Source organism: Miscanthus floridulus, chromosome 10, assembly GCF_019320115.1.
Source record: "Miscanthus floridulus cultivar M001 chromosome 10, ASM1932011v1, whole genome shotgun sequence".
Lineage (NCBI taxonomy): Eukaryota > Viridiplantae > Streptophyta > Magnoliopsida > Poales > Poaceae > Miscanthus > Miscanthus floridulus.
In genome coordinates, this window is record NC_089589.1 from 51,685,820 (window position 1) to 51,697,681 (window position 11,862).

The 11,862-nt window shown below is 43.7% G+C and overlaps 1 protein-coding gene and 1 long non-coding RNA gene across 11 annotated transcripts; one reads left to right on the plus strand and one right to left on the minus strand.

Moving 5' to 3' along the window:
* Positions 1 to 565: 565 nt before the first annotated feature.
* On the minus strand, positions 566 to 3,999 carry LOC136486594 (uncharacterized). Of its 9 annotated transcripts, XR_010766879.1 has the most exons (8): positions 3,434 to 3,999; positions 1,931 to 2,064; positions 1,769 to 1,845; positions 1,549 to 1,667; positions 1,404 to 1,458; positions 1,252 to 1,299; positions 1,105 to 1,195; positions 566 to 794 (listed from the first exon to the last, which is right to left on the minus strand). XR_010766879.1 is itself a non-coding variant. In XM_066483530.1 (7 exons), the coding sequence occupies exons 1-7, from the start codon at positions 3,582 to 3,584 to the stop codon at positions 1,183 to 1,185; spliced, it is 597 nt and encodes a 198-aa protein (XP_066339627.1). In that variant the 5' UTR covers positions 3,585 to 3,999; the 3' UTR covers positions 806 to 1,182. The 9 variants fall into 9 exon arrangements, 2 of the variants coding, with proteins under 2 accessions (XP_066339627.1, XP_066339626.1); XR_010766878.1 differs by having other exon boundaries at positions 569 to 794; positions 1,105 to 1,278; XR_010766877.1 differs by having other exon boundaries at positions 574 to 794; positions 1,105 to 1,299.
* LOC136486595 (uncharacterized) lies at positions 2,237 to 3,063 on the plus strand. 2 transcript variants are annotated; one of them, XR_010766885.1, is made up of 3 exons: positions 2,237 to 2,372; positions 2,559 to 2,678; positions 2,770 to 3,063. It is a non-coding gene; the product is annotated as an uncharacterized lncRNA (long non-coding RNA). The 2 variants fall into 2 exon arrangements; XR_010766884.1 differs by having other exon boundaries at positions 2,559 to 3,063.
* Positions 4,000 to 11,862: the final 7,863 nt, after the last annotated feature.

Consider the following 11,862-nt stretch of genomic DNA (forward strand, 5'->3'; position numbering starts at 1 on the left):
AATGGTGGTGCAAAGTAAACCAGGTATAAATCGCGCTGATCTATTTGTTTTACTAAGGACAGTAGATAATGATGGAGAAGTATTAGCTAAAAGAAGATTAACTATATATGCTTCCTGACAGATCTATATATGCTTCTTGACAGATCACTGTGTAGAGGGACGCAAATGGAGTGGAGTGCGTCCATGCGCGTAATAAGGAGTGTCAGACAAGAAAAAACGAGTGCTAGTTAATGAAAATGATCAACAGGTTACATATTGTAGTATGTAATCTTTTTTATTAATTAACTAGTGTTTGATCAATTAATGTTTCGAGCACAATTCCTCTGATGCATATGCCTTGTTTTCCTGAGGCATTTTGCAATGGTTCGGAAAGTACCAATGTACTTTATATTTTCTGGCCCATTAACTGAGGAGAACATTTATAAAATGTAGATTTTATTGTAATCTCAAAAATGTAGTTTTGTTATACAGGGTATACTGGTAAATTTGCCCCTTCCTCATGCTAGGCAGCACGTGGTTTTTTTCCCATACTAGTATAGTGCCCGTGCTAACGCCACGGCTTTATTTGAGGGATACACATGAGAAAAACCAAACTACGTATTTCATAACATAAATAGAGTGCAACAAGACAACTAAAAGAGATTTCAATTCATTGCATCATTTTCAGTAACTCTCAGAGCAAACTACAGAGCAATAATACATGATGATTGGGAAAATTTGGGGGTGAATATCTTACTCAACTCTTAACTCAAACCCAACCCAAACAGAATTCCCTCTCGTAGATCCCCTCATACCTAAACAAAATTGGCAGTGAAACAGTGAATACATGAGATCAATTTTTTAAATTGGCAGAAAACATAAGCATAGAAACAGTGCCCCCTTTTTAACAGGAAAAAAACTGCAGATCAAGTAAACATTCTATACTCTTGGCAAATAAAATGTGCTAGTAATAGAGATCCTTTCATTTTTGCTAGCAGAGATCCTTTCATTCAGTTATTTAGGCACAAGGAGATGAAGACATATATGCTTCTAAATTTCTAATTTGTACCCTATTCACTGTAGTCTCCATAAATGATTCTGAATTTCTATGCTATATATTCTTACTTGAGGAATGGCAGAGTCAATATCTTCATCAAGGAAGGATTTCTTGTGTTGTCACAAAAATTTCCCACTCTGTTCTGTCTATTTTCCCATCCTGATTTGCATCAGCATCTGAAAATTCTCCCACTCTGTTCTATCTTTTTTCCCAACACGATTTGCATCAGCATCTGAAAATGTCTATCATCACCACATAACTCCCTGTTAAGTCATAATTCCAGTATTGGTCAGTCACAGGATGACATGAACAATTTACAACTCAAATAACCATTTGATTCAATTTTTGCTGAAATGTTTAAAAGAACCTTGTCCGTGATATCATCAGACTCGGGGTGGCTGCTCTTGCGCCCTGGCGGCCAACTGAACCATGGATAAACATAGGTAAGGTGAAACAGAAGAGACAAGACAAATTAAGCTAAACAGGGAGAGGAGAGATATTAGAGGGACAACCCTGAGGAAGATGGTGACTTGTGAGAAGGGCAGGTTGAGGTACTCCATTATTTTTCAGCACTGCTTTAGACTTGATGTAGGGCGTACCCAGTGCAGAGAGCTCCCACTCTGTACGGGGTCTGGGGAAGGGTGTCAGTGGCAAGCCATGTAGGACCTGCAAAAAATCATATTACAGTAATCATCAATAAAAAAATTTTCAAGAAAGCTAATGGTTGGTCACCTGTGTTTCTCGATGAGAACAGCACTGGAGATGTTGTTAGGGGATCTACCTGACCTCTGCAGGAGCATCCTCCCTGACTTGGTGTTGTTTGACAATAATGATTTCTTAGGCAGTTTGATAACAATGATTTCTTAGGATTGAAACTTATAATTATATACTTACATGTATGATATTTTCAGGCTTTTTGTTGTACGGGGATGAAACGATATTATCTGTAGGATTTGAAACAACAGTACCAATGGCACCAGAGATAACCAGACAAGTAGCACCAAGCTGCTGGATTGTTGGTGCCCGTGCTAACGCCACGGCAACATAGGGATGCATCAAAGTGGAAATTAATTTATGATGGCTATTCAATTTACCGCGCTTCAAAGTGGAAAAAAGTATCAAGAGTATATGATATGGTAACACACAGGTAAAGGGAATAAAGGGAACATCAAATTACCTGATCTTATTTCTTGAACACAGGTAAAGGAAGATGACATGACAGGAAAAAAAAACAATTGCACTAACTAAGCTCTAAGCATATGGAACCAAAAGCATACTCTATTCGAGTTGTTCTGCATCAAAGAGCACTGAAGTTTTCAGAACCATATACTGAATGGTAATGCTTCTGGAATTTGATAACTGAATATATATACAGACTTGCACAATTCAAAAAAAAGTTAAGTATATATATCCACTTGAGATCATATCACTGAGTACGTGGGTAGTACTATTACTGAGAAAAAAATATGTCCATCTATAATAGAAGAATCTCAGACTAAGAAATCAATTTATGAATCTATAGGTTTATATCGGTAACACCATGGAGGATCTAACAAGGTGCTGACAGGATGAAGACAACAAGATTGACCTTGCAACCAAGTCCTAAGTGGCTCTACAAACTCTGAAAACCACATCTCAGCAAGTATGTTGAGGGCATCAACGCCGGTTTGCCTCTTTAATTCCTTGCATATATCATTGGTTGATTATACTGACACTGGAAGTATGTTCTCCAGCTGCATAAATCAGGAGCCTCCAGATTACAGTATGCAAGACATACAGATACAGCAAAACTTCGTGTATCCACCTCAGTACATATTCATTGTGGTCTGTTAAGCAACTGAAGGAAAGATTTGTCTGGCAATTTCATGTTACCCCCCCCCCCGACACACACTGATTTTCTTCCTCAAATCTGTAGCTTGGCTTCACTGGTCTAGTGTTGTGCTGAAACTCATAATACTTGCTGCTCGGCTGGACTTGCTTGCACAACTAAAAATTTTGTTTTTAAAAAAATAATCTTCACTGGTCTAGTGTTGTGCTGAACCTTTGTTGTGACTTAGCACGTCTGAGAATTTTTTAAGGTATTGGGAGCGATTTTTTGCCTTTTATATTCAGTAATACTACAGCCCTTAAGAAATATTTAGGTACTGATGCCTTCATCTCAAGTCATACTGCGACATTAATTTGGGTTATGTTCATCTCAGAAAATATGAATCGAATACAAAGACATGAAATACAAATGTACTGAGACAAGGCAAACACACAGACTGGAGAACACAGAGACAGGAGAAGCATCTGATCCATGTAATCGACTAATCAAGGAAACAGAGGAATAATTTGAACCCACGAGAACAAGAGATGCGGATCTGAAAGGATCCGAAAGGAGGGGAAATAACTAACCAATCGAGCTGCACGAAGATGCAGATGTGACTTTGAGGAAGGGTTGCGGCGCTGTGCACGGACGCTTCCGCTGCTTCCTCTCCGTTGCATCCGCCTTGATGCCGTCGTCCAGTAGGCAACGGAACCCGTCGCCCCTCCTCGCCACGAGCATCTCCCTCAAGCCCTCAAGCCCGCCGTCCTCCCCTTCCCAACTACGCGGGGTTGCCACGCCGCGGGCGTCGGGGTCCCAGGGTCGCCCACGAGTGCGCGGTACTTCGCGGCAGCCGCATGGAAGCGGATCTCCTCGTCGTCGTCCGCGCCAATCTCCTCGTCACACGGATTGAGGGACGCAGCACCGACTGCAGGGGGTGGCAGATCCAGGCCGCCACCGCCGCCGGGCGCGGGCACCGGCTGACCGCCTGGCCGCAGCTGCTCTGGTTGGCGACGGGAGGGACGGACGGTGTCACCAGGACGCCTGGCCGCAGCTGCTCTGGTCGATGACGGAAGGGCGGGCGTCGGGCGTGCTCGCGCGGAAGGGAATTTTTGTTTCCTTTTTTTCCGTCGATACGGACGGCGTTTGTTTTCTTTTTATAAGGACGGGGGCGTTGAAGCCTGACGTGGGTGTGGGGGAAAATGAGGAGATTCGATACAATCAATCTAGGCCTTCGATTGTGTAATCACTAAGGAGAGAGAAGGCTTAGAGTGTATTTGGATGGTTCATTTGAAATATGTTGTTTTTCTAGGTATATTTTTTTAGAGTAGATTTAGAGAGAACATCTCAGCGGGGTTATTTTCTTGTGTGGACGTAGAAAAAAAAATAGTGTATTAACAGGGTTGATAGATATTGAATAGCGCTCAGGCGAACCGCCGCCACTGCTTCCGTTCGGGCCAGGCACCAGCGCACCGCCGCCACCATCGCCACCAACATCCTGCCGTAGCAGCCTCCGCCACCATCACTGATGACTTCCAGTTGCAGAACTATCTTTCTACTCTGCTGCTCAGCTAGTTGCAGATTTTTTTTCTGCTCTTGGTGGCCAGACTTCCCATGACTCTGTTGGCCTGATTCCAGTGCCCACGGTAATTTCATTTTTCTAATTGTTCACAGGACAATGTTCATAAGGCTGAAGGCGCAACCGGGAAATACAAAATGCTGTCCAGGCATGCGCGTGCGCGTGCTAGCACCGAGGAGCGTCGGCATCGGAGACCAGTCGGCTGGGTCAACGTCCGCATGGGGCGGTCTCATCACTGTTGTATTTATGAGAACCGACAGTGATTCTTCACTGTCGATTATGAGCTTGAAAATAAAAAATGATTAGTGCTGAGCTAAAACCGACAGTGAAGGACCACATCACTGTCGGTTTTTGGCTTGAACCGGCAGTGTTTTGGCGAGCACTCATAACTACCGGTTTAAGCCAAGAACCGATAGTGATTGAGCACTATTACTGTCGGTTCTAGCCAAGAACCGACGGTGATAAGCCTACAACACATAAAGGCTGCAGTCGTCATCTCCTTCCTCATCTCTTCCATCCCGAGAATTGAGGCGCGCGTTTGGACCCTTCCCTCCATTGTTGCGGCTACTCTTCACTATGAAGCTAGTGCTTGGATTTTGAAGAATGGCTTGATCTTTTTGCTTTAAGGTTAGTAACATACATCCACTCCTTTAATTTGGTTTCTTAATTAGCTTCGTTTTGATGGCTACATTGTTTGATTTTCATTCTAGTTCTTTCTCCATTCTAGAGAGCACTTTTTCAATTGGACATTTGTGCAAGGCTCAAATTATGGTGAATCCATCATCCAAAAGGTTGGTGTCTATGAACACATTTAAATTCCTAGCTAATTATTCCATGGTGGTCAAGATCATCATTGTTAGTATATGATGCTATAATTAGTTCTTAGAAGTAGAGTAGCATAGTTGTTCTTCAATATTGTGCAATAATTGTTTTTACTACGATTTTCAATTTACAGGTCGGGGCTACCAATTTCAATTTTTCAATAATTAGTGTACAATAATGTTTTCCAAAAATGGTACTTTCGAGCTACAATTGTTGTTCATGAAGCTCGATTTCTTATTAATTCTTTGTAATTACTGTCTCAGTATTTTTTGTGCAGAGATGGATCGAGAGTGGATGCATCTGTCCTGAACGGACAAGCAGTACATGCATGGCGTCAGCCAATTTATCACCGATGCCAAAGCCCATGCTGGAAATGGAAACCCTGTCTTCTGCTCATGCAAAGATTACAAAAATCATAGGAACTTTCGTCAAATTGAGTCTATACGATCGTACTTGATTACCAGGGGTTTATGCCCAACTATACGATATGGACTATGCATGGCGAGGTTGGTGTGAATGTTCTGTAGGGAAACGATGATGATGTGGACATGCCTGATGTAGCCATCCACGATGATAATGAGGAACCCGGTGTCAACACGGAACCTATGGCCACAGTTAATAATGTGTTTAGGAACACGCTAGCTGACGACACCGAGGATAACGATGGCATTTCTCAGCTGCTACGTAATGTAGAGACCGAATGTCTTAGTGAAAGATAGCTGAGAAAGCTAGAGAAAATGAGATAAGATGGCAAAACATCATTGTATAGGAATTGTCCAATGAGCAAACTGGAAGCCAACATCATGTTGTTAGAGTTCAAATCGACAAACGGATTGAGTGATAAAGGCTTCGATCAGTTGTTAGGTATAATAAGAAAAAAACGAGTTGCCAGAAAAGACATACTTGGCCAAGCAAATGATCTGCCCCATCGGCCTCGAGGTTGAAAAAATCCACGCGTGTTCCAATGATTGCATATTGTACCGTGGAGAAAAATACAAAGACTTAGACAAGTGCCCCAAGTGTGAAGCTCCACGGTACAAGGAAGGGCCATCAGATGAGGATACCAAGACTAGAGGAGGTCATGTAAAGGTTGTTTGGTATTTCCTTATAGCTCTCCGGGTGCATAGGCTGTTTGCATGTGCAAAGTCAGTCAAGCTGTTGTGCTGGTGTCGATACAGGACCCATGGGGTTTCCCACGGAGAAGAGAGAAGAAGACCTAGTCCAACTAGGATTCCCTACATGTAATCCTACTAGAACTAGATACACGTAATCCTACTAGGATCTCTACTTTATAACCGACTAGGACTCCCGCCTCTCCTGGACTATATAAAGGAGGGCAGGGGTCCCTAGATCGGACGGAGACATAACACACACATAACCGACAGGACTCACAATCACAACAAATAGCGCAGGGCGCAATATACTATCCACCCCAGACTGGACGTAGGGCGCCGTGATTTTCCGGCGTGCCGAACCAGTATAAATCGTTGTCTCTCTGCGTTTACCATCGAGTTCCTACAAACGCCGATACCCCTCCGAACAAATCACCGTCCCGGGTACCCCGAGACGGGTAAAAAAAAAGAGAACCCCGACAAGGTGCGGCAAGGACCAAGACAAGATCAGAAAGAACCCGGATTGATAAAAAAAGAACCCCGACAAGGTGCGGCAAGGACCAAGACAAGATCAGAAAGAACCCGGATTGAAGAAAAACATCCCAGATAAGTTGGGAACAGAAATCAAGACAAAAAAGAACTTGGATTGATCAGAAAACAACCCGGATGAGGTACATACAAGATCAGAAAGAACCTGGACGAAGTGCAAACAACTTGAAAGAGGTACATTAAGAACCAGAGAAGTCTAGAAAACGACCTGGAGAAATAAAAAACAACTCGAAAGAGCTTCACGGCTTAGTCAAAAACTAAGCTCGGGGGCTCGGCATTCGCTTCAACTACGCCTGGGGGCTCGAATTCAATGATGAAAGTCCAAGAATACAAGTACTCGAGACTACGACAACACATCAAGACCCTTCATCCGATTTCTATTCTAAAGAAAAGTACTCGAAGAAGGCTCGGGGGCTGCGAGATACATAACCCCCCTCCCCAAAAAAAATTTAAAGACAAGAATCTGGACCCTCCAACTTTTGCAAGCAAAAGCAAAAGGCTTGGGGGCTACACTCAGTGAGTGCAATTTTTACGAAAAATTGCACCCACCAAAAAAGAACTCGGAGCAACCAAGAAGACTAAAGGGACCCTCTGGCTTCTTGTCCCAACAAGCAAGAGGCTCGGGGGCTACACTCACTGAGTACACTTTTGTCCAAAAGTGCACATCAGCCGAAGAAAAGACAAAGAAGACAATTTCAAGGTTTCACTTCAAGAAGAACCTGGAACGGATTTTCAACAACTCAACGAAGACCAAGAAGAACAAGAAGGCTTCCGAAGCTCATCCATGAGATGCTCGGGGGCTTGTCGATACGGGACCCATGGGGTTTCCCACGGAGAAGAGAGAAGAAGACCTAGTCCAACTAGGATTCCCTACATGTAATCCTACTAGAACTAGATACACGTAATCCTACTAGGATCTCTACTTTGTAACCGACTAGGACTCCCGCCTCTCCTGGACTATATAAAGGAGGGCAGGGGTCCCTAGATCGGACGGAGACATAACACACACATAACCGACAGGACTCACAATCACAACAAATAGCGCAGGGCGCAATATACTATCCACCCCAGACTGGACGTAGGGCGCCGTGATTTTCTGGCGTGCCGAACCCGTATAAATCGTTGTCTCCCTGCGTTTACCATCGAGTTCCTGCAAACGCCGATACCCCTCCGAACAAATCACCGTCCCGGGTACCCCGAGACGGGTTGCCGATGGTAAAACATCGACAGCTAGCATGGCGAAGAGCTTAAGAAAGATACAATGATGAGGCACCCCGCTGATAGGCATGACTGAAGGACTGTCAATACTATGTTCTATAAGGACATCGATGGAGAGGTAAGGCACCTTTGGTTTGCTTTGAGCATAGATGGGATGAATCCTGTCGACCAGGTTAGAAGCAATCATAGCACCTGGCCAGTGACGCTCTGTATATACAACCTTCCACCTTGGGTCTGTATGAAGTGGTCGTATATCTAGATGCCACTATTGATCCAGGGGCCAAGACAACCTAGGAATGACATCGATGTGTTTCTAGAACCAGTGATCGATGAACTAGTGGAGATATTTAAAAAGGGTGTGCCGGATGTTTGGGACAAGTACAAAAAGGAACATGTCACGATCAAGGGAGTACTTATCGCTATAATCACCGACCTGCCAATTCGAGGTTCGTTGTCCAAAGAGAAGACAAAAGGCTATACTGGATGTATCGTGTGCTTGGACGACACCGATGCAGTAAATCTGCCAAATAACTCAACGATAGTTTATATGGGACACCGTAGGTTCCTACCTAAGCATCACCCTTACCGCAGGAACAGAAAAGATTTCAATGGTACTATTGAGAAACGCTTAGCTCCAAAATATCGAGATGGGCCTATGATACTTTGAGAACTCAACAAACTAGAGGTTGTCCTTGGGAAGGGGGACAATGCACTCGAATCCCAGGCAAGCCAAACTTTTTTGATTTTGCATTTATTATTTAGTAGTGCATTACGACAGGGTCGACCCCACTTGACGAAGAAGAGGCGAATGTGCCTCATCCGGTGGACGACATCACTGAACCCGTCAATGTCAGGTTATACATCCGTCAGGAATGGACGAAGGACAAGGTGGCGCTCGGCTAGGCCTAGCCTACGGGAGATGGGACAATTAATGGCCGCCCAATTCCACTAGGGTATGCTCGCGTCACCATTGACAGAATACTTGATAAGAAGTTTAACAAGATACCCATTGAGTACCCCATAGCGGAAGACAGGCCGAAACTTGGTCAAAACAAGGGCTCTCAAGTGGCCTGGCGTAAGCGCTTCATTAAGCTTGACCATCAATTGTCCTCTGATGATGAGGACGACTGCAAGTCTTGGCCCACCCGCGATGATCACTCACCATCTCCCAACAGAGATCACTCCCCTCCTCATCCGGAGCCATCACCCCCGAGAAGACAGAGGTCTCCTTCTATTCCTCCTTGTCCGACTCCATCTTCATCAGCCTCGAGAAAAGAGACTCCTCCTCCCCCTCCTCCTCCATCTTCATCAGTGCCGGGAAAACAGAATTCTCATCGTTATCCTCCTCCTCCTCCACCTTAGCCCAAAACAAGATCAAGGACATCCTCGTAGTCGCAGAAAAGGTCCTTGGATTCGATCGCTAATGCTCCCAAAGTGGACCAACAGAAAAGAAAAAGGTCGTTCAATGGCAATGTTACCACCTTGATAAAAGAAAAATTTACAGCACACATCTCGAAGGAACATTGTGTTAGTTTCTTCAATCTCTGTGCCTCACTGCCTTCGTATTTGTTGAAGTCCGAATTCAAAAGGCAAACACAGAATAAATACACTACAACAAGAGACGAAGAAATACACAATAAAGATTTAAGGAACATACAAAAGTACGTCGAAGACAACCTAGGATTAACCATGGAAGAGGCCGTGACCATCTATTATGATGTACAAGGGACGATAACACTGGCAATGAAGTATGAAAGGGGCAATCTTTTGGTTCCCGATGAGGATTATAAAAATCTAACAACATATATGCGCCAGTTGCATGAATATTATATGGCTCAAGCAACAGAGACTGACGACTTTGGTTTTGAGGTTATTATCCGTTCGCCACATGTTTTTCATTATCCTGAAGAAGAGAAGTTCGATGTCGAGTGGGAGTGCTTATTTCAGCTATACCAGAAACGCTCTCTCGATGTTCAAATGTTGACGTTGTGGACTATGTAAGTACCCTACACGCATGATATTACAGTTAACTACTCTCTCGAGACAAATTATTAACTTTTGAGCACTTCCCATAATTTTATGTAGGTGTATAGCAAAATTTTGCATTCTAAAAAGCAAATAGGATTACATAGGCTTCTTGGACCCCTTGCGAGTGAATGAGAGGACATGTCTAGGCCTCGATGGATGTGACGTGGAAGACCTAAAACAGAGATTGATTGTTGTTTTCGATGAATTCATGATGAAGAAGAAAACCCACATACTTCTAGCCTACAACTGCGAGTATGTGTTCTCAGCTTTTAATTTTATGCTTCTTTTTTCGTTAAGATTATTCGATAATTAGGATTATGTGTTGTAGCAACCATTTCATCTTCATTTGTGTCAATCTTGTCAAAAATCTGATCGAGGTGTGGGACTCGAAGAAAAAACTATTTCATCATCTAGATGCACTGGTGGCAGTGCTGAATTAGTAAGCGATCCTAATAACATATTATTTTCTAATCATACATACCGCTTTCTAATGTTTCTCCCTTTAATGTTGCTTAGTGTCCGAAGAAGACATATCGGTGGGATGCCGGTCCCATTCAAGGTTGTCGAAATGGAGGGGAAGTACCTGTCACAGCCGGCGGGAAACAATGAATGCGGGTTTTATGTAATGTGGGCAATGCTTCGCTACATCGGCGGGAAATCTGAAGAAGCCGATAAGTTGGTGTGTATAATCCCCATTTCATTTATGTTTGTTAATAATTCAACAAAATGATTTAATGTTTCTCTTTGGATATCATCTTTTTTGAACGACAACGCAAGAAATATAACCACCAAAGGCTTTTAGACATGGAGATCGTCGCACTGCAATCGGAGCTCGCAAAATTCATCTTAGCCGAGGTATTGGAAAAAGATGGAATATTTTTCATTGCACAATCCGTGAGGTACAAGAACCAGCATGGCCCAGAGCGGCTCGCTAGATTATTGTAAGAAGTCTGAGAAGCATGTGTGAAGTCCAAGAATATTTCTTTTTTATTTTGAGGGATCGAGATGTGGATAAGAACATTTGAATTGTAACCGTAATATTTGTAATGTTTAATATTGATGTACATGTCGTCTACGTAGCGTATATAAAGCGAAACCCGATTTCACAAAAAAATATAAATTAAAATCAATTATAAAACAATAAATTGTGAACGTGACATCACTGTCGGTTATCAAAAAACCGGCAGTGTTGTCGTAAACATCACTGTCGGTTAGCAACAAAACCGGAGTGCTGGCACTGCCGGTTCGAGCCACAAACCGGGCAGCGTTGGCTTAGCCATCACTACCGGTTCTTATCATAAACCGGCAGTGATTTTTACTACAACACTGCCGGTTGAAACACAAACCGACAGTGTTGTTGGAACTGAGCTCTACCGGGTGGTCTTATGAACCGGCAGTGTTGGTGAAAATGAACACTGTCGGTTGTGTAAAGAACCGACAGTGAAGTTGAAGAACACTGCCGGTTTGTAGGAACCGATAGTGATAGCTTGACCTCATCACTGCCGGTATGGTTGTGCTGGTTCAAAATCCAGCAGTGATGGGGTATTTTGAACCGGCAGTGATGAAGTATTCTGACGTAGTGGTGTGTTGGGGACGAGGCGGATGTTAGGCGTCCGGGGCCATGGGTGGATGTGGACGACGAGCATGGGGGCACCGGATGGAGGGAGGTGATAGCCTGGAATGGGGTCACGGCGCAATCAGCGGCCGTCGG

Coding starts and splice junctions, on each gene's coding strand:
- LOC136486594 (XM_066483529.1), bottom strand. CDS start 3,584: ATGCTCGTGGCGAGGAGGGGCGACGGGTTCCGTTGCCTACTGGACGAC. Junction 1,459..1,548: donor AAGTCACCATCTTCCTCAGG/GTTGTCCCTCTA, acceptor TCCATGGTTCAG/TTGGCCGCCAGGGCGCAAGA. Junction 1,300..1,403: donor CTGATGATATCACGGACAAG/GTTCTTTTAAAC, acceptor ATGACTTAACAG/GGAGTTATGTGGTGATGATA.